At 43.9% G+C, this 26,841-nt stretch overlaps 1 protein-coding gene across 1 annotated transcript in view; it reads right to left on the reverse strand.

The window, feature by feature from the left end:
- Window positions 1-26,841, reverse strand: part of prkd1 (protein kinase D1) — a 419,619-nt gene that overhangs the window by 18,542 nt on the left and 374,236 nt on the right. Inside the window, exons 9-12 of the mRNA XM_038786278.1 lie at window positions 17,168-17,245; window positions 11,505-11,784; window positions 6,121-6,173; window positions 1,160-1,232 (exon numbers count right to left, since the gene is read on the reverse strand). Of these exons, the coding sequence (XP_038642206.1) occupies window positions 1,160-1,232; window positions 6,121-6,173; window positions 11,505-11,784; window positions 17,168-17,245 (484 nt within the window). The remainder of the gene's footprint in view (window positions 1-1,159; window positions 1,233-6,120; window positions 6,174-11,504; window positions 11,785-17,167; window positions 17,246-26,841) is intronic.

Below are 26,841 nucleotides of genomic sequence, written 5' to 3' on the forward strand. Positions count from 1 at the left end.
TGTAGATAAGTGCTTAATTACAGTATTTAAATAAGAAATTGAGCTTAAATATAGATAACACTCGGCGTAAATTTTCAGCCAATATTGCAATCTGGGCACAGCACTGCACTACCAACTGCCCATCATGTGGTAGACCAGCTGTAAAACCATTGCTTCTCTTTCTCTTGCATCATACAACCCAGCGGTCAAGCGGTTACTTGAAGAGAGAGATTTTCTCTCTTCAAGTAACAGGCCCGAAGTGGGCACCCTGACCCTCCATGTTAATCTTGCTCTGGAGGTGTGAATCTTCTTTGATGGTGGTACATTCATCCAATTTGTGGGTGTTTTCAAAATAACGTTCTTTCTTTATCTCAATCTCTTTACCATCAATCTTTCCCATCAAAACCAGGCTTTCTGAGGAGAGATGGTGGTGTAGTGGCAGCCTAGTAATTCAGGCACCCAGGCAAATTCAATTATAAAAATTCGGAATTGAAGGCACGGGTTTACTATTGACCATACAACTAACATTGATTGTTGTAATAGCCATCTGGTTCACTAATGTCCTTTAGGGAAAGAAATGTGCCATCCTTACCGTGTCTGGACTCCAAACCCACAGCAATGGGGTTGGCTCTAACTGACCCCTGTGAAATGGCTCAGCAAGCCATTCAGTTCAAGGGTTATTTAGGGCAACTAATGCTGGCCCAGCTACTGGGACCCACATCCCCTGAAAAAATAAATCGAAAATCATGATTTCTTACTCTCACTAACAGAAGAATTGTCACATCAAAGTGAATGATTGCCCAGGTTAAAGAATCACTTTACAATCCTTGTTTTCTCAACTCATAGTCCTTACAAAATCATTCCTAAAATAATAGCAGTTGTCTTATATCTCTTTCTGCAGAGAAATACCTTTAAAAAGAAAACAATTCCATTCTCAGATCACCACCTGCAGGTGACTAAATGTAGATAGTATGACTGGTTACACTTCACAATAGATTTTGTTTCATGAATGGAGAAATTAGAGTTTACAGGATTATTGATAAACTGGGAAATGGATCAACATAAAATAGCTACTTTCAGCTGACGGAGTGTCTTTTGGGAGTAGTTATTCTACAATTTAGTTACTCGTGTATACAATCATGACTGAAGCTGCTGAAACATGGATGTCAAGTTTTATTACCTCCATAGACAATTCCAAATTGTCCAGATCCCAGTACTTCATCTGGAAATATCTGATACACCATACTGATATCCTGTTGGAAGACAGTCACATTTGACATTTACTAGACTAGCTTACATTAACCTCATTACTAAAAAATACTTCCTCAGCTCAATGAAAATCACATCTAAATTATAAACTCTGCATTTAATCCTGAAATTCCAAAGCTTAAATTCTTGTACATTGCTGTCAAATTTTTCTCATGATAATAATAATCTTTATTGTCACAAGTAGGCTTACATTAACACTGCAATGAAGTTTTGAGAAAAGCCCCTAGATGCCTGTTTGGGTACACTGAGGGAGAATTCAGAATGTCCAAATTATCTAACAGCATGTCTTTCGGGACTTGTGGAAGGAAACCGGAGCACCTGGAGGAAATCCACTTAGATACAGGGAGAACGTGCAGACTCCGCACAGTGACCCAAGCCGGGAATCGAACCTGGGACTCTGGCACTGTGCAGCAACATTCTCCAACATTCATCTCAAACATTGAATAATATTAGACAGCACTTGAGTGGGAGTGGGGACGAGGGGCTGTAATGCTTTGCAATCTATATTCGTCAAGGATATTCCCCAAGGTTTATCACTGGGACACTGTGTTTTTGACATACATTATTGATTTGGACTTTGGGGTACAGGGAACAATTTCAAACGTTTCAGATGAAACGAAACTTGCAGGATAGTAAACAACACGAGAAGGATAATGATAGACTTCAAGAGGGCATAGGCAGGGTGGTGGAATGGGTGGACAGGTGGCAAATAAAATTCAATGCAAAAAAGTGTGGGGTGATAGATTTTAGTAGGAGGAATGAGGAAATAAAACACAAGTTAAACAGTGCAATTATAAATGGGGTGAAAGAACAGACAGACCTGGGAGTGTTTATACACAAAGCTTGAAGGTGCAGCACTGGGATCCTGGGCTTATATAGAGAGGCACAGAGTACAAAAGTAAGCGTGTTTTTGCTCAACCAGTATAAAACAATTTGGGATTTTAGGGGAGCAGGAAATGCGGTGGGCAGGTTGACTTCGTTCGGCAGTAGCTGAAATTTGGCTTTCCCGATGGTGTGTTCAAATTTAGGGATGAGCTCAGTGACAGGTTTGTAGCAGATCAAGCCTCACAAGGCCCTGTGGTGGGTTTCTACTTGTAATACATTTACATGCCACAAATACTTATTAAAACTTGTAGAGATTGCCTCCTACTCTTATGATAAAATCAGTAGCGCATGAGAATCTGACGGCACGCAGTTCACACTGGTTTGAAGGAGCTGTGTGACAGTTGGCTTTCTGCTGTTGTGTCTGAGCTCATCAGTTTGTGAACTCTGAGACAGGGGAGTGCAGCTTGCACAGAGGCTCAGGACCGGCAGGCCTGTCTGTGGGATTGCGGTTGAGGGGTGGGCGGGAAGCGAGCGGTGGAGGGGGCTGGGGAAGTGTGGAGTAGGGCTGGGGAATGGAGAAGTGACATGCAAAGAGCCTGGTCTACTGGGTATGGGTATGTTTGGTGAAGGGGGCTGTCAGTCATTGTTAATAAGGGACCATAATGGCAGTATGAGTACTTTCTACACGTGGGTCAACCTCAGTGTGTTAGTTGGCACAGTCACTGCAGAACTTTTGAGTTCACCTGCAGCATTTCAATTACCCCTCTGAGAATGACCGCAGACAAACGTCTTCACAATGCACAGAAAGGAGAACCAGCTGAGCCTGCACGTCCAGCCATGTCTGGCAGAGTGGCGGGGGCTTCGGCGGGGTCTGGGGGGACAGGTCGGGGTGCTCCGGGGGTGGCAAGGGGAGTTACTGGGGGACATTATTCGGCAGGCCTGGTCCGCTCGCGGCCGGCGCCATGTTGCACAGCGGGGCCGCCGCAGGCCACCACCGTGCGCATGCGCGGCCGTGGACCTGGCAATTTTCTGGCCATATCCGCAGGTAAAGCCGGGGGTTTTACGCTGCACCGTTGCTAACCCCCACCAGATGGAGGATCGGTGCAGCTGTTGCGCCGTTTTTTCTGGTGTAAAACACCACTGTTCCCATGCCGGCATCAGCACTTAGTCTGCAAATCAGAGGATCCAGCCCAGCATTGATTCTTCCACAATAAAGAAATGTACCTAACTCCCCTGTAACTATTAATGCATGGTAACTATCTAGTGTGCCAATACATTTAGCTCTCTGACTAAGCTCATCTCAACAAATAATGATGGTGCACACATGAATAAAGTGAAACTGGTGGAAGATGAAATACTTACTAATGACTTTTAAATTGGAAAAACACCCATGCTGCCTTCGCGCTCTCAGTAAGTTTCATGTTAATGGAACAGAGTCAGGTGGGAAAGTTGTGGCCATGTTTTCCAAGAGGCTCTTTTATAGTTTTATAGTTCTCCTGCATCTGCTGCATTGTCAGCTAACGGTGGGTTTTACCACCGAATACCTTTCCCTGCTGTGGAATTGTGGCCCACAGGTACTCTACATTTTAATAATTGTGTAGGAGCCAGCAAAATGCGAAGGAGCCCACTTCCTGCAATTCTGCCAAGAACAGTGTGCCATGGTTATCCTCCGTCTGCTCTCCTCGGCCTGCCCTAGCTGGAGTGCTGCGCCAATAATGAAATGAAAATCGCTTATTGTCACGAGTAGGCTTCAATGAAGTTACTGTGAAAAGCCCCTAGTCGCCACATTGCGGCGCCTGTCCGGGGAGGCTGGTACGGGAATACTGAGCACCCCCATTTTAATGAGGACAGTTTCCAATGATGAGCAGTTACAGAGATAAGCTGGAAAAGTCTGGGCTGTTTTCCATGCAGCAGAAAGAATGTTGCGGGAACAGAGATGTTTAAAATCATGAAGGATTTACAACGAGTAAATAAAGGGAAACTGTTTCCGCTGAGTGAAGGGTCAATTCCAGGGAATAACAAATTCAAGGCAAAGGAATCATGGACAATATGAGGAAAAGCCTTTTCATGCAATGTGTCAGAATTTGAGTACACTGCCTGCTCGGAAGCTGGGAACTGATACAGTACTAGCTTTCCAAACGGAATTAGATAAATAATTGAAAGATTTTTTTAAAGATCAGGGATATTGGGAAAGAGTGTGGGAGTGGGACTAATGGCACACTTGGTGCAGACAGAATGGTCTGCTCTGTGCTATATTATCCCACTCTTCAACTTGAACTGACATTGCTTAAGTTAAAATATATACAAATCATTTCAAAAGGTTAAGTTAAAATCAAAATGATCAAATATATGAACTAAGATATTTTCATTGCAGTTTTAATGTAAGCTTACTTATGACACTAATAACCATTTTTATTATAAAGGGGTGGATGACCTTGAAGACAACTTTTTCTTTTTATATTACAAGCTATAATGCTCCCTCAGTAAATTACAAATGGTTATCATTGGTGGTCCTCCCTGTTATGAAATGAAATGAAAATCGCTTATTGTCACAAGTAGGCTTCAAATGAAGTTACTGTGAAAAAACCCTCGTCGCCACATTCCGGCACCTGTTCGGGGAGGCTGGTACGGGAATTGAACCGTGCTGCTGGCCTGCCTTGGTCTGCTTTCAAAGCCAGCGATTTAGCCTTGTGCTAAACCAGCCCCTAATTTTATTTTGCATAATAAAAAATTCTCCCCTCTCTCTGGCTCTAAGATAGCAAACAAAGCCAATATATTTTGAAGAGTTGCTGTTTAGTTGCATTTTTGTACACTTGTCCTATAGTCTGACAATGTAATGGATGCAGATGAGGCAGTTGTTTATGTTTAATCTGTTAAAATCACCGACAAATTCATTGAAGACAGCATCACTCGTGAGTGTTAAAATCATACACACCTGTCAAATATAAATAGTTGTTTGACTGTCGGCTGCTATAGTTTATAATGTAAAAAAATCCTTTTCAAATTAAAATTATTTTTGTGATTCGTTTCTTCGAGTGATGATGTCTGTTACACAGATGGTAATGCCGAGGATAAATCCCATCCAAAACCATTTGAAACTAGCTATTAGTTTTCTCCATTAGTTTTAAGCAAATGGCTGGCAGTTCCATTGTTCCAGCAGTACCACTGGGAGCAGGGGCCACCGCAAAGGCAAGCAGCCTAGAAGCCAGACTGGAGTGGTCCAGGGCCAGCGTGGCAGGCCCTGGCAACAAGGGCAGGCGGGGGCCGGCTTTATTAGCCCACACGTGTCCTACAGGGTGGGAATGAATATCTTCCCCGTGGTCCTTTCGGAGTACAAACTCCCCGCAAGGGGGGGAGGATCTCTATTAACCTTTGTATAAAAGGTCGGCCAGTAAGGCACCGACCAGACCAGGAACCAGATAGGGATCTACCAGGAAGTGTATATGTCGTCTGTAAATAAAACCACGTTTCTTCATTTTACTCGGTGTGGACTCCCCATGTCCTTATTAAACTGGCATCGGCTAAACCGCAGTGAGGGAACAATGCAAGGGAATATTTTGAAGGGCCTCTGATTGGCAAAGGGGGCCTGAAAGGGAGGCAATCCCCCCGTAAGCCTGCCAGGTGTTACCTGGTGGGCAGACATTAGTCTAGCGTACCAAGGGAATTATATCCCCTAGTGGTGGGCAAGTAACATGTACAGTGTCACTGCTATGGCGTCCATTTTTCCTCACTTTCCAGCCTGGTATCCAGTCCCTGGGTGGAGGGTAAAATTCTGGCCTTGCACTTTGGCGTGCCTGCTTTAAAACAATGGCTTACAGCTGGAAATTTGTTTCATATATTTGCCTTTTACTTTTTAGCTCCTCTATTCCCCCATTCACAATAGGCCTATGAAGTGACCCATCTATATTGAAGTGATTTAAGTTGAAACTGTGACTAGCAGTTAAAAATGCTCCCAGATTAAGTGAACATTTCCACCTGAAAGACCTTTGATGTTCAGCGATGGGTTTTCATTACAGCTTGTGAACAATTGCTGCAAACAATACTCACCACATTCTCCTGGATCTGGCTGTTTGACACTGAAATGCTGATGGACACATCTCCTGGTGAAAGAGAATACAGCTGAATTTAACTGCTGTGAAATTCTTTGTAATGTTTGTGTGCCAATCATTTTGAGTTCACAGAAACAGGAAATCAGGGAATTTTATGCAGACCAGGAGGCATCTCTTTAGCTCTCCATAGACGTTGCCTAACTAGCTGACTATTTTATTTCACATTTCTGCCATCTGCATCCACCATGTTAGATAGCATGAATTTTGTGAAGACTTTCATACAATGAGTGTATGTGTTGAGCAATGCGGTGCACAGAATTATAGGACGTTTACTGGGTATCTAGTCATTCACATTGTGCTGTGTGACTCGGGCTATAACTGTTGGGTCGTTCAGTTGCGATGCTCACTCATTTGTGAACAGGGTCATGACAAAAATTCGCACCTCCTCAAAAACAAGTCCTCTTGGTCAAAGTTGAGGTGATCCACTGCAGCTCTGACCAATAGATTGAAATACATCACGTTATAATATAGCATCTCCTCAGATAACTACTTTTCCAGATCTCAAACGTATTTTGACATTGGAACATCGGAATGTAAGATGTAAAAACATCAGCAGGATATTCAGTAACAGGTTCATATCAAAGATTTATCCAGTAAAACGTTTGTTTTGTGAATAACTGAACTATTATTTGCATTGTGTCTATTCGAGAAACATTCTGCACAGTTTCACTAGAATATTCAATGAAAATGTTTGAATATAATATGAAGGGAGTATAGGGACAAATGAATTGCTAGATGAAAAAAAAGAGGTCAGTTTAATTTGATTTTACTATCATCACAGTCGCAATATAATGCATTCAGATTAATTCATGTCGGGGCAGAGTTGCCCACAAAAAATAAACCAATACTTTTCTGTTGCCCACAAATTTAATGTTATTTTTAACTCAATGACTGAACAGTAGACACGACTTTGTGATGTTGCTCAAATTTCTCAGTCAGATGGTGGTCACGCCCCACTTCAGGGACTTGAGCCCATTATTTATATGGCACTTCAGTACAGGACTGAGGGAGTGCAGAGGGAGTTCTGATGGGATTATTGAGGGAGTGCCAAGCAAGTGCTGAGGGAATACTCAAAGGAATGCTGAAAGTGTGCAGAGGGAGTTCTGAGGGTTTAGTGAGGGAATGCCAAGCGAGTGTTGAGTGAATACTCAAAGGAGTGCCGAAGGAGTGCCGAGGGAGTACGGAGCGTCCTGAGGGAGTTATTAATAGACTACTGAATGTGCTGATGGAATACTGAACGAGTGCTGAATGAATATTGAGGGAATGCTGAGGGAGTACTGAGGGAGTCCTGAAGTAATACTGAATGAATACTGAGATTCTGAGGAAGTACTCAAGGGAGTGCTGGAGGAGTACTGAGGGAGTGCTCAAGGTACTACTGAGTGAGTGCTGAACGAATACTGAGGGAGTATTCAAGGGACTACTGAGGGAGTACTGGACGAGTACTGAGAGAGTGCTGAGGGAACAATAATAATCTCTATTAGTGTCACAAGTAGGCTTACATTAACACTGCAATGATGTTTCCTGTGAAAAGCTCCTAGTCACCACATTTCACAGAGGGTGAATTCAGAATGTCCAATTCACCTAACAGCACGTCTTTCAGGCTTGGGAGGAAACCGGAGCACCCGGAGCAAACCCACGCATATCTGGGGAGAATTTGCAGACTCCGCACAGACAATGACCCAAGCCGGGAATCAAACCTGGGACCCTGGAGCTGTAAAGCAACAGTGCTAATCACTGTGCTACCATGCTGCCCTCAAGGGCGTATTGAGGGAGTGCTGAGGGAGTACTGATGACGTGCTGAGGGAGTACTCAAGGGAGTGCTGAGGGAGTTTTTGAGGGAGTACACTACTGCGCTGCTGGGAGGCACCTCTGTTGAATGAGACATTAAACCAAGACCCCCATCTGCCTTCTCATTTCAGCTTAAAAGATCACATGGCACTATTCAAAGAGCAAGGAGTTCTCCTGTAATGGCTGCCACATTTGACTACATTGCAACAGCGACTATACTTTAAAAATAGGTCAACGGCTGGTGATTTGTCGTTCTCAGGATATGAAAGTGGTTGCAGAAATGAAAGTCTTCTTTCCTTATTTCAGAGCAAGGGGCAAAAGATGGGTTGAAAATCACATCCTTTCAGACTGTATTTGTTCTACAACTTTAGCAATGGTGTGAAGCAGTTCAGATTTACATCGATTCCAATGTGGTGCAGTGCAGATCAATGTCAAACCTCAAACTGACCCTGCAGTGGAGTAAGAGTCCTTCAAAAGGGTATAAACAAAGTCACGGAGAGGTGCTATTAGGTCTGATCCCCATTCAGGCTAAATTTCCATTGTTAACTGCGTTATTTTGAAGTGAAACCTTCAAGCAGATGTTTAAGTCATGGCCTCAATGCAGCCTTACAAAAATATTTCATTGGATTTCTAGCCAAAATCTGCAACAGTCCCACATCATTGAACCAAGATTCCCATTCAGTTCTTCTTGACCCAATATGATGCTGGAATATTTGTGACGTCAGGTAAAAACTGCTTGATATAACTTTGGGAATGGTATTACATGACAATTCTAGGAATGATCTCCAGTAAAAACAGAACTACATTATATAATATTGGTGGAATTTAATCCAGTCCCAACGGTGGAGCCAGAAGCGGGTGCCAACATTGCTTTTGTGTTGGGAGCCAGCGCCCACATGATTCATATGATCACTGACAAGTGAAACACAGATGATCACATGGTGACGGCAAGTTTCCATTCATTGCAGGATGCCACCAGTGACAGTTCCGCAGGTCCAAGCAAGCTCTAGAAATGTTGCCTTGACAAATATGGAGGCTCTGCATCAAGGCCCCAAGTCTCTTCTCCATCTCTTTTTTGTCACAAGTCTGGGTCATTTACTCTGTGTACCCTTTCATCCCCTCAAACTTCTCCCCTTCTCCCCCCCATCACTTCTCTCCAACCCCCCCCCCCCCCCCCCCCCCCCCCCCCCCCCCATTCCCCCGTTATTCAACTTTATTGTCCTGGGAGCTGACCCCCAAAAATGTCTGAGTCCTTTCCACATCAATTTGGTGATGTCGGAACCAATTTGAGGTTCATTATTTTACACACAGTTCAGCAATGTCTCACTGTGAAGGAGGATGCTCTTCCCAAGTGATGGCAACAGAAGCCCCTCCACCTGACCAAACTAGCATTGGTAGGGGATCGTAGAGGAGGTTAACAACAATGGGCTCAACCAAAGATCCTGAATCTAGTGCAGGAAAAGGATCAATGACCTCCTTCCATCCACCCGGATTTGTGTCACGTTGGCATGGGATTGTCTCTCATGTGGGCATCAGGCTATGCATTTGTGTGAGTGTACAGCTAGTATTTAAGTGTACAGCTATGTATTTGTCTGAGTGTATAGCTATGTATTTGTATGAGTGTACAGCTAGTATTTAAGTGTACAGCTATGTATTTGTCTGAGTGTATAGCTATGTATTTGTATGAGTGTACAGCTAGTATTTAAGTGTACAGCTATGTATTTGTCTGAGTATATAGCTATGTATTTGTGTGAGTGTACAGCTAGTATTTAAGTGTACAGCTATGTATTTCTCTGAGTGTACAGCTATGTAGATGTGTGAATGTACAGCTATTATTTGAGTGTACAGCTATGTATTTGTATGAGTGTACAGCTAGTATTTGAGTGTACAGCTATGTATTTGTCTGAGTGTCCACTATGTATTTGTTTGAGTGTACAACAATATTTGAATGTACAGCTATGTATTTGTGTGCATGTAACTAGTATTTGAGTATACAGTTATGTACGTGTGTGAGTGTACAGCTAGTATTTGAGTGTACAGCTATGTATTTGTCTGAGTGTCCACTATGTATTTGTTTGAGTGTACAACAATATTTGAATGTACAGCTATGTATTTGTGTGCATGTAACTAGTATTTGAGTATACAGTTATGTACGTGTGTGAGTGTACAGCTAGTATTTGAGTGTACAGCTATGTATTTGTCTGAGTGTCCACTATGTATTTGTTTGAGTGTACAACAATATTTGAATGTACAGCTATGTATTTGTGTGCATGTAACTAGTATTTGAGTATACAGCTATGCACGTGTGTGAGTGTACAGCTAGTATTTGAGTGTACAGCAATGTATTTGTGTGAGTGTACAGCAATGTATTTGTGTGCGTGTACAGCAATGTATTTGTGTGAGTGTACAGCTAGTATTTGAGTGTACAACAATGTATTTGTGTGAGTGGACAGCTAGTATTTGAGTGTACAGCTAGTTGTAGGTGGATTAATGTCTGATCAGCCTCAGAACTGCCCATTACTTGAGACCAAAGTAAATTACAGTTTGACTTGAGTGAGAGATTGGATGCAACTTAACTTAAAGACAGGCCAGTATGTGTGATGGGAATGGAAGCAGACAAGGGGATTAGTTGGAATTTGTCAAGTCGCTAAGTCTCCACTTTCTCCTGCTGGACTAGCAGACCCATAAACCTGAAGGAAAGTGTGAAGACAGGTCCCAAGGTCATCATATACCTGCTGATGAAGGAGCCCTCCACCTTGCAGGAGAGCAGGGTGACCGATTTTTAGCTGATAGTGAAGCTGGAGTGACAAAGCAGCGAAGTGAGAATGCATCCACGCTGGTGCTGCCATTATGGGTGCTCAGGACCATGTTAGGAATTGATCTGCGCCCATAGATTCTGTGGAACCTTAATGCATTTCTTATTGTTGTCCACAGGTCTCCACATTCCAGACCGAAAGCATCAACCACTCCAAGAGACCAAAGACTGGACTTCCCAACAGGATGACAACAATGACCCAGGGGCTGCACCATCACCCCAGATCTTTCCACAAGCCCAGAAACACTCACACAGTCACAGAGGGGCCACATTCTGGCGACCTCTGCAGACAAATGTCCCAGCAGCTGAGGGAGGCTGTCAGATGCTATCCCTATTGAGAAACCTCCCCCCTCTGTTGCTGCTGGCTTTGTGGCCTCTGTCGCTAACCGCTGAGAGCCTCTCCTTTTGCTCCTGAGGTTGTAGAAATATTGGGTGTATGAGACCAATAGATATTCCACAAAATAAACTGTGTGGAAAGCCCCCGCACCGAATCCTGGCTTGAGGTCTGACCTGCCGCTGTCACACCGAAGACTAATCTTGCAGTCTGAACCCGCCATCATAATTTTTACATTTTAGCTCCAACATAATGAACTCACCTTCCCTGCCACTTGTCCCAGAGTCAACATTTAATTTCTCCCATTCTTCTTGTGTAAATATTTAGAAGGGAAACATTTTCTACATATAAGACTGAAAAGATCCATATTATAAATCTCACTTACTATGCAGGCTGTGCACGGATCCTGAAGATGAACCTTTCGGAATGACCGGCATCAAGGCATGCTGAATGGCCAACTCCCACATCTGGGCAACATCCAACCCAGTGCCACCTGTCAACACACTGTTGCTTTTGGGTGAACTCAAATGATTAGTCAGGTTTTCCCCAACAAAATAGACAACACTGGCGGTGGTAATTTCAAAACAGTGATGATTGGCTCCAGCAGGTAATAAGTTAAAGTTTTTTCCAGGTTCCAGAGATAAAATTTCAGAAAGCGGAATTTCCTGCAATTTAAAACATTGCCTTTTTATTCTGTGTATAAAAATGTCACCTCACAGCCAGCAACATGACAAACTAAGCAAGGTGTTATCTAAGTAACCTCTGATCTTAATATACGGATTAAGTACAGTTCAGTGAATTATAAGTTTGTAACAATTAATTTTTCCAGTCTCCTAATTTTTCTCGCTCCCTTTTTCTATTCCTTCCCTGAAGGCAGAGACCAATGTTTGGATCCAGTTCTATAAGCATAGGAAGCCCTCTCGTACCTGGACAGTGAGTGTTCACAGGCTGTTCAACTAAGGGACATTGCAAGTCAGGCCGATATTCTCCTCTCCAAATGTTTCAACATTCTCCTGATCGCTGCAGCCTGAATCCTGACTCTGGTTCCTTCAGAGATGCAAGGAACACAAAGGCTATCTGCTGCAGCCCACTTGTCAAGTCAAGTAACCCAGTCCAGAAGGGATCCAGAAGGCAAAGAACCAGGGTCCTTCTTTATCTGCGTGGTCCAGTACCTCGACATTTAATACATTGCACTCTCAGGCATGAGGGGCCATTCATGATGCAGCTTGTTACAGGGGGGAGACTAGGGGCTTTTCACAGTAACTTCATTTGAAGCCTACTTGTGACAATAAGCGATTTTCATTTCATTTCATGACACTTATTTTTAAAGATGCTCATGGTGAATGTTTATCTGAGCAGGAAAATCTTGGAGGCTCACCTCCATGTGAACGCCTGCCTCACTCCTCCTTGAGTGAAATGCATTGGTCACTCCTTCTCATTGACTTGTGGGGATACATCGAGAAGATGTGTTGGAATACAATACACATATCACTCGTTTTATGGATTTACAAGCAGGTTCAAATCACCCTGTATCTGGAACGTATTTGGTGGGAAGATACATTAGACTTTGTGTTATTGCTGAACTTGGTGAAACCTAAATGCAGCACTCAAAATTGCAATTTTCAAAAACAAGGTTAAAAAGTTTGATTAAAAGTTACAACGTGCTCATCTTTAACTCTGACAAATAGAAGTTTACCATCTGTTAACACGAGGTCTACAATGCCAGCTGTCAATCATCGGCTGCAATGTGCCACGATGACACAATTCCTCTACATGTCAAAGTGACATAGATGATGAGCTACAGCATGCTGTCCTCAGGCATTGATAGTCACTTTGACAAGATCATTGTAGATCAGTGATGAGCATCTTTGTTTACAAAGATCGGCATTTCGAACTCGCATTACCACGGATTTCATTTTGAAAATGGTTTTTCAGGGGCACTATCATTTTTGGAGCACCGTTACCATTTCCATATAAACAGAGTAGTATAGCTTTAAGATATTCCAAATGATACAGTTAAGTTGTAGTATTTGTGTTGATCAATCTTTAATGTTCATCTCGACACAGTGCTCATGACCAAAGTCTTATTTTGTTCTTTGTATTGTAAAAGTATGATTTAAAACAAATTTATTTGACCAATTAAAACTGTAATAATCTCAGCAAAGCTAGTCTTCCAAGACTAACCCCTTTCATTTATAACTTTGAAAAGCTGTAGTTTACCGTGCACAAAGTCCAAGCTCGGGACCTACGGAATACCGGCCTGGGTTGAAGCAGCCAGTTTTAAACTCCATTGCTCATTTCTATGGGCGAGCTCCAGCCCTCTCAATAGGGAAATTTATATTCCATGAAGCTCACGGGGGGATCTATTGATGATCCCCCTTGTCCTTCATGGCCACCATAACATCCTTCCCTCCTGAAGTCCGTTTCATGGTACCCTCGCTGTGATCAACTCCCTTCCACTGCTTGGTGACCAATCTGAGGTCAGTCGAGGGTGGGACCGGATCTGGTGTTGTCAATGGAATTGGAGACCTTACGTTTCTGGAGGGAGCGTTAAAGAGTTAATGAACCAAATTTCTCTTTGGGGTCCCCATCAATCGGGTGACTATCTTTCTCTGCTTCCAACTTAAGAGTCTATGTCGCCGTTATCCAGAGGAATGGGTGGTGTGTTATCTTTGAGCTGTTGCCTGGTACTGACAACGGCCACCTCCACGGTCGGTAACCATGCTTGTTCGGGGGCAGACTCCCTGCTCCTGAGATGGTCCCAGTGTTTCTTTACTACCTTAACCTGAGTCTTCACTTTGTACTACACTGGTCCTGTTTTCTCCATTATGATTCCCAATTTCTCAATTTGAGAATATCTCTGCTCAGCCTCCAAAAGGGTCCTGATGTGTAGGCAATGGGCTTTTTCGTCACGTCTTTCCAGGGGTGTGAAAGTATTGCCCAAACCCCATAAGAGGAAGCATCACTTCTGACAATGCATTCCTTCTTCGGGTCAAAATGGCGCAATAGGTTGGATGACAGCAATTGTTGTGTAACTTTAATGACAGTCTCCACCTATGGTGCCTCCCAAGACCATATTTGGTACTTCTACAGTAGGATATGCAAGGGGTTCAGTACGGAGGCCAAATTCAACATAAATTTCCCATGAAAATCCCAGGAAGGAATTTTACTCTGTGGTCTTTCTTGGAGTTAGTGCTTCCTTGATGGCCTTTACCTTGTCCACTACTAATCCATCCGATAGCCCACGTAGGTCACTCCATTTGTTTAAAAAACACATTTTTCCCTCTTCAGGTGTATCCCAGCTCTCGGGAATCTCCACAGGACTTCTTCTAGGTTTGCCAGGTGCTCTTGTTCTGAAGCCTCCGTGACCAGCATGTCATCCAAATACATCACCACTTTGGGTAACCCTTGGAGTATATCTCCATGATCCACTGGAAGATGGTGCATGCTGCTATGTCCCCAAAGGACAAGCGAATGTACTCACATAGGCTCTTGTGCATGTTGATTGTAACATACTTCCGGGAGGCTCGTCTAATTCAAGTTGGCTCTTATCCAACTTCGTGAACGTCTGGCCACCTGCTATCTTGATGTATAGGTCTTCAATTCGAGGAATGGGATACCTAACTTGGAAACCCGATTGACTGCAAGCTTATAATCTCCAGGTGGTCTGATCTGTCCTACTTATGGACAGGGATGACAAGCGCGGCCCACTCTGTGAACTGTGAGGGCCTTATTATACCTAGAATTTCCAGGCACCCAGCTTCGGTCTCCATGTTTTCCAATGGGGAGTATGGAACTGGTCTCGCACCAAAGTATTTAGGCGGAGCATCGGGGTCGACATAAATCTTGGCTGTGGCTCCTCTTATGTTCCCAAATCCTTCCTGGAAAAGTCAGGGTGTGTGCTGATTACTTCATACAGTCCTCCCATGCCCAGCCTGAAGATCTTCAACAGTTCGGCCTGACCCGCTGGAGCCAATCTCTCCCCATTAGGCTTAGTCCTTGGCCCTGCACAATGATGAGTGGGAATCGAGCAGATTGCTGCCTATAAGTCATTGGGGTCATGGCAATGCCCTTTAATCATAATAGTTCCCCCGTGTGGCCTGGCCTTCATGTCTTCTAAGCTCAAAAATTAAGGAAATGCATTGACGGCACCAAGAGTGCTCAAAAATTGAAAATCACTTTGGAGGTGGTCATATGTTTGCACCCGATAACAGAGACTGGAGCTCCCGTGTTCACCTCTATTTTCGATGGATGACCCTTTACCTGCAGTTTCACCACTATTGGGGTGACCTTGGTCATAAAGATATGGTTTAGTTGCATTGTCCTTGTTTCCTGAAGTGGTGTGGGCCAGTATTGGCCTGGACCTCTTCCCTGAACAGCACATATTTTGCCTATTCCTATAACTTTGTCTTGGCTGTGTCCTTTGGTAATGCTTGCAATAGTTAATCGTCTGTCACCTGCAACCTTCCAGAGCATGTTCACTCGCACTCTTGGTGCCGTCAATGCATTTCCTTAACTGCTGGGTGATGCAAGATGAGCTCCGATATTCTAATAGACTATCTGTCATCTTACATACACAAGCATCCTCAGTTGACGAGTAGTCACTGTTACATGAGACCCCTCCCCCTAACTGGAGGACACCAATTGTAGCCCCTTTATTCCGCATTTTCCAGTGATAAAGCTATTTTAAAAATAAATTTAGAGTACCCAATTCATTTTTTCCAATTAAGCGTGGCCAATGCACCTAGACTGCACATCTTTGGGCTGTGGGGACGGAACCCACGCAAACACGATGAGAATGTGCAAACTCCACACGGACAGTGACCCAGAGCCGGGATCGAACCTGGAACCTCAGCGCCTTGAGGCAACAGGGCTCACCCACTGTGCCACTGTGCTGCCCGTGAGAAAGCTATTTTGATGCTTTTTAAAAATCCAGGTTGAGTTCTGCCAATAATTATTTTTGGGTCATTGAGTTATTTATTCCGCATACCAATCTGTCTCGCAACATTTCATTCAGGGATAGACCAAATTCACAACGGTCTCCCAATTTTTGTAATCTGGCCAAAGATTCAGTGATAGGTTCCTCCAGGCTTCTCCCTGCTCTGGTAAAGCGGAATTTCTGGAGTATTACTGAGGGCTTCGAATCATAACATTTTTTTTTACCAAGTCTACTAACTTCTTAAAAGTCTTCAAGTCAGAGATATCTGGATAGGTCAGACACTTTAAGCACTCCGAGTGTTGGGGCCCCACATGCTGTCAGTAAGATTACTTTTTTTTTTCATCTCTCTCAGTATTATTAGCCCAGAAGAAGTAACACAAAGAAGTAACACTATGTTTATTGGCTCCAGTATTCTCCGCTTATATAGGGTGGAGGTGTTGACCTTGGGTAGGATGCTCTTTTCAAGAGCCGGTGCAGACTCGATAGGCCGAATGGCCCCCTTCTGCACTGTAAATTCTATGCAAAAAAAAGATTCAAGTTTACTGGAGAGAGGCATTTTTTGCTTACCAGAGAAACCACTTATTCTCAACAATGAAAACTGCTCGGAGAAAAACAAACTTGTTTACTCCTCGTCACCAATGTAATAATCTCGCCAAGGTCAGTCTTACATAACGGAAAAGGCCGCAGCCATGATTTACAGTGCACAATGTCCAAGCTCGGGGTCGTACAAAATAATGGCCTGGGTTGAAGCAGAGGGTTTTAAACTCCCGCTGCATGTTTCCCATTGGGTGAGCTCCCGCCTGCTCAATAGGGAAATTCGTACTCCACGAAGCCCAGGGGAGACCTATGGATGATCCCCTGTGTCCTTCATGGCCACCGTAACAGAAATATTTGAAGTAGAAAAGTTGATTCCTTTTAATGTTATCAGTAATTACTTTAAAGTGCAATCCATTTTAAGCTACCCAAAATGCTTTCAATAGTAATCTAAAATAAAAGGGTTAAAGTAAGAGTTCAACCGGAACATTTCACTGACATTTAGCTTGCATCATTTTGGATTATTTATTCAGTGTTAATGTCTGACTGAGAAAATCAAGTGAAGAATGTTTTACCTTGTAATATTTGCTTCCTGTATCATTCTGAAAGAGGGTGATGCATTTACTATCTAGTCTCCAATAGTGCCTTTTTCGCTACAAGGATGAAAACACATTCCAATGTTAGAAAATTCTTAAAAGAACAGTGAATAGCACATTTAAATGGTAGCAGCATTTATGTACTAGTATTAGGCAATAAATTCCTTCTGTGCTGAATAAATGTCAGTGTCACAGGCGGAGCTGTTTATACAGTAGTGCGGAGGTTTTTATGTTAAGTGCCCAAAAAGGTTTTACCGATATTATAGTATATCTCAGGAGACAGGATAATGCTGGGAAAACTGACGAAAATTGGACAACACCATAGTGAGGAGTCATATAATCATAAAAAGTAATACAGATTGTGTCTTTCTTTCCTCTGCTCGCCCCAAAGTTTCCTCTCTTACACTCTCCAATTTCTCGTGTTGGTCTTGTTTGTAATATATTTTTTAAAGTTTCTCTCCTTCCCCTTCGAACCCCAATCCCTACCATTTTTAAATTCTATTTCTCAGCTTTATTTACCACAAATGCTAATTATAATGTAAGCAAAGAAATCTTGTTGACAGAGTATAAGTTCACACGTCAATAAAATGGTTATCTGTTTGGTGAATCATTGATCCATGCACTAATTATATTTTCAGGCTTTTATTAGCTGATGTTAAACACATGTAACTATCTCAATAATAGTTTTTTTATCCTAATTGCCCGGAACTGAGTGGCCATTTCAAAGGGCAGTTGAGAGTCAACCACACTGCTGTGGGTCTGTAGTTACATGTAGGCCAGACCAGGTAAGAACAGCAGATTTCCTGAAGGGCATTTGTGAACCAGATGGGTTTTTACAACAATCGATGATAGTTTAATGGTTACCATTACTGAGACCAGCTCTTTATTCCAGATTTATTAATTAAATTTAAATTCCACCAGCTGCTGTGATGGGATTTGAACCATGAGCAGAATTTTATGGCCCTGTCGAAGTGGGAAAATGCAGCCAGCCTTTCAAATTCCATTGATATCGCAAGGACTGGAATATCACACCGGTGGGAGTGGCTGTAAAATTCCGCCCCATGGGCCCAGAATGTTAGCCTGGGTCTCTGGATTCCTAATCCTGTGGTAATATCACTTACACCACCTTTCCCCCCCCCCCACCATTTATTGTATAAATTATATTTATATGAACCATATTGCAACATCCATGAAATCAGGCAGCCACAGAAACAGTAACACTGCATATCTTCTTTTGGCTTTCAGCAAGGTCTCACACAGCAGATTAATAAGTAAAGTTAAAGTGCATTGGATTACGGGTAGCATTTTGAGATGGATAAAAAGCTGGTTAGCAGAAAGGAAGCAAAAAGTTGGAATGAATGGACCTTTTTCTGATTGGCAAGCAGTGACTCGTGGGGCACCGCTGAAATCGCTGCTGGGACCCCAAATCTTCACATTATATATTAATGATTTGGTTGAGGGAACTAAATGTATTATTCTCCAAATTTGCAGATGATACAAAGTTGGGTGGGAGGATGAGCTGTGAGGAGGATGCAGAGATGCTTCAGCGGGATTTGGACAGACTGAGTGAGTGGACATGTGCATGGCAGATGCAGTGTAATGTGGATAAATGTGAGGTTACCGCTTTGATAGCAGAAATAGGAAAGCAGATTATTATTTGAATGGGTGTAAATTGAGAGAGGTGTGTGGTACTGAAAACAGGCTGAGAACGTAGTCATAGGTAAGGAATAGAAACTGTCTCATGAGACCCTGGCTGAAATCGATACTGGCCACCTGCAAAAGCACTCAAGTCAAGGCATAATCCTGTTATTGCTATATGGACTTTGATTACCCACCCCAAGTCTATGAATATGTAACAAACTTCCAGACACAGGTAATCAACTTTGCAGCATGCCAAAGAACAGGCAAAAGAAGCCATCAGACTCCTTAATGAGCTGATGGCTGGTCAGGCAAAGGGAGTTTCAGAGGACAATGCGTCTTGATTGAACCACCATTGATAAACAGGAGTATCCTGTCTTTCCCATTAACCAATTGGAGTCTGGCTAGGATAATGACCAGTGGTGGGCATATACATATGACTCAAACCTGGCTTCCCAGCATAAAATAAAGGAGCATGGAACAGATCTTGAGCGATAACCTGGGAGTTACCCAGGCACAACCATCGCAAGAAGAAACGACCCTGGGTTTCAAACCCAGAGAAGACATCAACATCAAGTGATCCTAGCCTGTAAGCCTCCTTTACGAAGTGCGGGTAAAACCCAAAGCTAAGCTGTGAGTCTGAGTCATATTTTCATGAATAATAGAATTGTGAATAAAATTGCGTTAAACTATGAACCTGTTTTGTCCTTTGTTCATCTCGCAAATGAGGGCACCTGAGTAAACCTTTTGAGTAAGTAAACTGGTCGAACGCATCAGAGATTTTAAAGGTACAACAGGTGGATACTTAGTGAGACCTTGGTGTCCTCATGCATCAGTCACTGAAAGTAAGTGCACAGGTACAACAGGCAGTAAAGAAGGGAAATGGTATGTTGGCCTTCATAGCGTCTGTGTGGTTTCCTCAGAGTGCTCCAGTTTCCTCCCAAAATCCTGAAAGACGTGCTGTTCGGTAATTTGGGCATTCTGAATTCTCCCTCTGTGTACCTGAACAGGCACCCGAATGTGGCGACTAGGGGATTTTCACAGTAACTTCATTGCAGTAAGCCTACTTGTGACAATAAAGATTATTATTATTAGCGAGGTTTTGAGTATTGGAATAGAGATGTTTTACTGAAATTGCAGAGGGCATTGGTGAGGTCACACCTGGAGTATTGTGTGCAATTCTGGTGTCCTTATCTGAGGAAGGATGTTCTTGCTCTGGAGGGTGTGCAGCGAAGGTTTACCATGCTGATTCCTGGAGTGGCAGGACTGTCATATGAGGAAGACTAAATCGGTTAGGATTATATTCGTTGGACTTTGGAAGAGTGAGAGGGGATCTTATAGAAACTTACAAAATTCTAAAAAGATTAGGCAGGGTAGATTCAGAAAGAATGTTCCCGATGGTGGGGGAGTCCAGAACTAGGGGTCATAGTTTGAGGATAAGGACTGAGATGAGGGAAAATTTCTTCACCCAGAGAGTGGTAAATCTGTGGAATTTGCTAACACAGAAAATAGTTGTGGCCAAAACGATGTGTAATTTCAAGAAAGAACTAGATATAGCTCTTGAGGTTAAAGGGATCAAGGGATATGGGAGGAAGGCGAGATCAAGGTATTTAACTTGATGATCAGCCATGACCATAATGAATGGCGGAACAGGTTCGAAGGGCCGAAAAGCCTCCTCCTGCTTCTAATTTCTATGTTTCTATGCAAAGTATCCAAACAGAAAACAGTTGGGAAAAGAACAGTTAAAACAAAGTGCTGATTAAAACGGAAACATGCTAAATTTCAGGAAAAGGGAACATGGTATACCAGCTCTTATCAACCTCTCCTGTTCATATTTAATTTGTAATTTTTGTAATCACATACAACTTCTGACCAGCTTTGCTGAAGTTAATTTAGTACATTTCCAAAGCAATGACGTATTGGTATGAGGGCAATTAGAAGGCAATGGATGTCATCAGCACAGAATATCCACCCCCATCTTTTCCAACTAGCAAGAGATCATAGTATCCCTACAGTGCAGAAGGAGGCCATTTGTCCCATCGAGTCTGCGTCAATCTGCCGAAGGAGCACTCCATCCAGGCCCACTACCCCACCCTATCCCATAACCCCACCTAACCTATAGACACTATGGGGCAATTTAGCATGGCCAGTCTACTCAATCTGCACACTGTGGACTGTGAGAGGAAACCAGAGCACCCTGAGGAAACCCATGCAGACACGGGAAAACTCCACACAGATAGTCACCCAAGGTCGGGATCAAACCCAGGTCCCAGGCACTGTGGGGAAGCAACGCTAACCACTGTATCAGTGTGCCGCCCAATCACCAATTGGGGCTGGTTTAGCACAGTGGGCTTGCAATGCAGAACAATGCCAGCAGCGCGGGTTCAATTCCCATACCGGCCTCCCTGAGCAGATGCCGGAATGTGGTGACTGGGGGCTTTGCACAGTAACTTCAATGAAGCCTACTTGTGACAATAAGTGATTATTATTATCATAAATCTTAGACCGAATCCTCACTGCTGGATTTATACTCTGCTCCTTTTTACTTAGCTCAGTCTGGAGCTGCAGACTTCACACCCAGGTGTCCGCACTAGACCTGCTGTGAAATGTGCAGCATAGCTGTTCCTGGAGTTCCTGCTGTGCGGAGCAGCATTGGTGGGGAAATGAAGCCATACGGCACAAGCTGCCGTAAACCGGTAAGTTTAAAGTTCCCAGCCATTGTGACAGGTAGGATGTGTCAGGGTGGGGGTCAATGGTTTGAGTCGGCTGCTCAGGAGAATGGGGTTGGTATGGGACGGTTGGATGGTCAGACTGGGTGAGGATCTGAGCACCGTCAAGGCTGTGGGGGGTGGGGATGCGATGAACACTGTCCGAGAGTGGAGTTCAGGTGGCTAGTCTGGGAATGGGATTGAGCACTGTCCCATAAGGTGACTTCTGGAGTGCTTTGCCACTCCAGCTAATTTAGTTAGATTTTTTGGTTTTATTCCCCTTTCTATTACCTCTGCATTACCTGTTATTTCTGGGATGGTACTAGTGTCCTCCACTGTGGAATCTGAGGCAAATATTGATTTTGCGTCTCCGCCGTTTCTGTGTTCCCCATAATTAACTCCCCGATCTCATCCGCCAAGGGACAACCATTCACTTTAGCTAATCTCTTCCCTTTTATGAATTTATTAAGGCTTTTACTATCCTTTTTTATATTTTGCGTTCGTTTTCTTTCATAATTTACCTTTACTTTTTTTTAGTAACCTTTTGTTGATCTTTAAAAGTTTCCCAATCTTCCGGCCTGCCGCTGGCCCTTGCAATATGGTATGCCTTCATTTTTGTCTTTATGTTATCTTTAACCTTCTTGATCAGCCATGAATGTTTTTTCCTCCTCTTACAATCTTTCTTCCTCTCTGGAATATATTTTAATTGGGATAAATTGAATGTTTCCTTAAACAACTGCCACTGCTCATCAACTACCCTCCCTTTCAGTTTTACTGCCCTGTCCATAAGGGCCAAATCTGTCCTCATTCCTATGTAATAAGCTTTGTTTCACTGCAGAACGTGACAGTTTCTCACCCTCAAACTAAATTTGAAATTCTATCATACTGTGATCACTCTTCCCCAGAGGATCCTTAATTAGGAGGTCATTAATTAATCCCTCCTCATCGCATAATACCAAATTCAGAATAGCCTGCTCCCTGGTTGGTTTCACAACATAATGTGCCAAGAAACAATCTCTAACACATTCAATGAACTCTCCCTTGGGGCTACCCTTGCCAATTTGTTTAATTCAGTTTATATGCATATTAAAATTACCCATGATTATTGTTGTATCTTCCATACAAGCTCCAATATTTCCTGGCTTCTCCTGTGCCGCACTGTGCATTTACTGTTTGGGAATCTATAGATTACTCCCACCAGGAACTTTTGTCCTTTGCTATTTTTTATTTCTACCCACACTGATTTCACATCTTGATTTCCAGATCACCTCTCATTTTTCTAAACTCCAATATGTATAGATCCAAACAGTTCGACCTTTCCTCATAAGAAAATGCCTTCATGACTTCCGATGGCGGCCATGGAGTAGGAGGTCGCGTATTTGGTAACTCCCGCTCGTGACGGAACTTTTGGACCTTTCCTCCTGACTTTTTCAGAATTTTATTGGAAAAATTGGAGGCGGGTGCGACAGTGAGGAGGAATCCACCACCAGTATATGGAGATATGGACCAGAAGTGGTCTTATAAGAAGAGATAGCCGAGCAAAGAAGGCACATGCAGAACATACAGCACAGGAAAACATAGCGGAGGTGCAGGATCCTGGCTTGGCGGCTCAGTGGTCAATGGTACAGGTGGTGAAATTAATTCAGAAGAGTTTCGCCAAGCAAAAGAAGGAAGGTTTAGACCCGATCAAGGCATTGGTTGATCGGTTGGAACAGAGACTAGACGCCCACAGGCTGCCGATTCAGAAGGCGGAAGAGAAGGTGGCCGAGCACGAGGACCAGCTAACCGCGCTGGAGGCGGAGATGGGGCTGATGAGGGTCCACCAGAAAAGGCTGCAGGAGAAGGTGGAGGAATTGGAGAACAGGTCCCATAGACAGAACATGAGAATTGGCGGCCTACCTGAGGGCAGTGAGGGATCGGATGCAAGGACATATGTGGCGAGTATGCTTGAAAAGTTAATGGGTGATGGGGCGTTTGCTCGACCCTTGGAAGTGGATGGAGCATATAGAGCGCTTGCAAGGAAGCCGCGTGTGATGGTGCTGCGAATACACCAGTTGCTGAATAAGGATAAGATTTTATGGTGGGCCACATAGACTCGGAGCTGCAAGTGGGTAAACAGCAAGCTGCGCATCTACCAGGACCTGGGTGCGGAACTGGCCAAAAGAAGAGCGGGATTTAATAGACTAAAATCGGCCCTCTTCAAGAAGGGGATGAAGTTTGGAATGCTACATCCAGCTCGTTTGTGGGTCACCAATGAGGGTCAGGAGCATTATTTTGGATCGCCGGATGAGGCGATGGACTTTGTTAGAGATAGAAGGCTGGCCGGTGACTGAAATTTGGGTGAGGGTAATGCTGTATCAATTCTGTAAAAGTTATTTTCGTTTTGAACTGCACATGGTATGCTTTCTGTTTCAAATTTTGGGCCGTTGCTCAGTTCTGTAAGTCAACTTTGTTCTTGTGAGGGGATGGTGGGTGGATTCTTCTTCTTCTGTCTGTTTGTTGGGGACTGCGCTGTTTTGAATATGTATGTTCGAGGGTGGGGGGGGGGGAAGGGAGAACAATAGTGGGTAAGATGTTTGGTGCCATGGGTGGGGGCTACCAGGCTAGCTCACGGAAGCGCAGTGATAAGTTTGTTGAGGGGGGTTGGGATTGTTGTTCTGTTAATGGGGGGGGGGGGGGGGGGGGGGGGGTTGGGAGGGGGAAATTGCTCTGCTGACAGGGCAGGGATTGTTGTTGGGGGACAAATGGGAGGCGAGGACGGTGGGTGCCCGAGGGCGGGCCTGCAGAGGCGCGGGACGCAAGCTGAAGGCTGGCCTAAGAAGGGTGATAGTTGATCGATGGGGGGAAGGGGATGCCTCCCGACCAGGCTGATGACATGGAACATTAGAGGGCTGAATGGGCCAGTCAAGAGGGCTCACGTGTTCGCACATTTGAGGGCATTGAAGGCGGACGTGGCAATGCTATGGGAGACACACCTGAGGGTAATAGATCAGACCAGATTGAGGAAGGGGTGGGTTGGGCAAGTATTTCACTCGGGGTTGGGTTCTAAGACTAGCAGGGTCGCGATCCTGATCAATAGGCGGGTGTCATTTGAGACAGGGAATATAGTTGCGGATGCCGGTGGTGTTCATGACTATTTACGCACCAAACTGGGACAACGCGGAATTTATGAGGCGGGTGTCAGGGAAGATCCCGGACCTTGACTCGCATAAGCTTATCATGGGGGGGCTACTTTAATATGGTCATTGATCCAAGGTTGGACTGGTCGAGGTCAAAGACAGGGAGGGTGCCAGCAATAACGAAGGAACTAAAAGGGTTAATGGAACAGATGGGGGGGTGCTGGCCCATTGAGGTTTGGACGGCCAAGAGCAAAGGAATTTTCTTTCTTTTCGCATCTCCACAAAGTATACTCCCGGATCGATTTATTAATCCTGAACAGGGCTATACTGGCGGGGTTGTGTGATGCTGAGTATTTGGCGATCGCTGTGTCGGACCAGGTGTGTGAGCTGTGCGGGAGGGCCAGCAAACTATGTCCATATGTTCTGGGCATGTCCGAAGCTTAGGGGATTCTGGCAGGGATTTGCAGAGGTCATGTCCAAGGTGCTAAAAACAAGGATGGCGCCTAGTCCGGAGTTGGCGATTTTTGGAGCGTCGGAAGATCCGGGAGTCCAGGGGGGCGAGAGAGGCTGACGACTTGGCCTTTACCTCCTTGTTAGCCCGGAGACGGATATTGCTAGCATGGAGGGACTCGAAGCACCCGAAATCTGAGATCTGGATTAGCGACATGTCCGGGTTTCTCAGACTTGAGAAAATTAAGTTTGCCTTAAGAGGATCAATGCTTGGGTTCGTCCGGAGGTGGAAGCCGTTTGTTGACTTCTTCGGGGTAAACTAAATGTCAGCAGAGGCATTATGAAAAAGGGGGTAGGTAGGCTATTTTCTGTTTCGGGTAGGTGGGATTTTTTAGGAATGGAGATGGTTTTTGCACTATGTTTATATCTGTATTTGTACTGTTTACTGTTATTATTATAACATTTTAAATGCCTTAATAGAATGTTTTACAAAAAAAAGAAAACACATTCATACCAGTTAAATAAAAGTTTGTGGTGTAGAAGATAACGTATTTTTTTAATATAAATTTAGAGTACCCAATTCATTTCTTTTCCAATTAAGGTACAATTCTAGCGTCGCCAATCCACCTACCCTGCACATTTTTTGGATTGTGGGGACGAAACCCACTCAAACACAGGGGAGGATAACATATTAACATGAATTGACAGAGTCATCTAGACTCTAAACGTTAGCTCCCTTCTCTTTCCATAGATACTCTTAGACCTGCTGAGATTGTCCAGCATTTTCTGTTTATGCTGCAGAATGGACTGAAGGTTGCCTAATTGGCAGTGAACAGATTGTGCATAAATGGGTCTTTATCTGATTGGCAGGATGTGACAAGAGGAGCCCACCGCGGTCTGTGTTGGAGCCTCAACATTTTACAATTTATATCAATGTATTAGATGAGGGGAGTGAAGCATAGTAGCTAAATTTACATATGTCACAGAGATAGCTAGGAAAGTGCGTTGTGAAGAGGACACAAGGAGCTTGCAGATGGTTATAGATAGCTTGAGTGTGTGTGCTACTTTGGAATTCTCTGCCTCAGAAGGCGGTGGACACAGAGTCACTGAATATTTTTAAAATCAGAGGTAGATAGATACTTGTTAGGCAAGGGGACAAAGATTATTGCTGATAGATGGAAATGTAGAACTTGAAACAAAAAACAGATTAACCTTATAAAATGGCGGATCAGGTTTGAGGGAACAAATAGCCAACTTCTGCTCCTATTTCATTTGTTTATATGAACCTTCTCTGAAATGATGTCTTTATTTAAATAAGGAGACCCAAACTGCACACAGTATCCCAGGTGTGGTCTCACCAAGGCCCTGTACAGTTGCAGCTAGGCTTCCCTACCTTTATATTGCTTTCTTCTTGCAATAAACGGCAACAGTCTATTTGTCTTCCTAATCACTTGCTGCACCTGCATACTAACTGATGCACAATCCATGGGCACGAAACGTAGATGAAGTCTGAACGATAGGCTTTAATACACAAGAGGTGTACCCGGCAGCAGACGGACAGAAGAAAGACTGACTGCCGGGAAGCACGGGTTCTTACATCCCGCCTCGTCTGAGAGGCAGATGACTTACCCGGGCCAATGGGCAGCGAGTCCTCTGCACCAATGGCAGCTCACACTTCTAGGTACCGTAATACCCCTAGTGCGGTGGTCGTCTGTGACTCCGGGAGCAATGGTCCTGT

This window comes from Scyliorhinus canicula, chromosome 2, assembly GCF_902713615.1.
Source record: "Scyliorhinus canicula chromosome 2, sScyCan1.1, whole genome shotgun sequence".
Classification (NCBI taxonomy): Eukaryota; Metazoa; Chordata; class Chondrichthyes; order Carcharhiniformes; family Scyliorhinidae; genus Scyliorhinus; species Scyliorhinus canicula.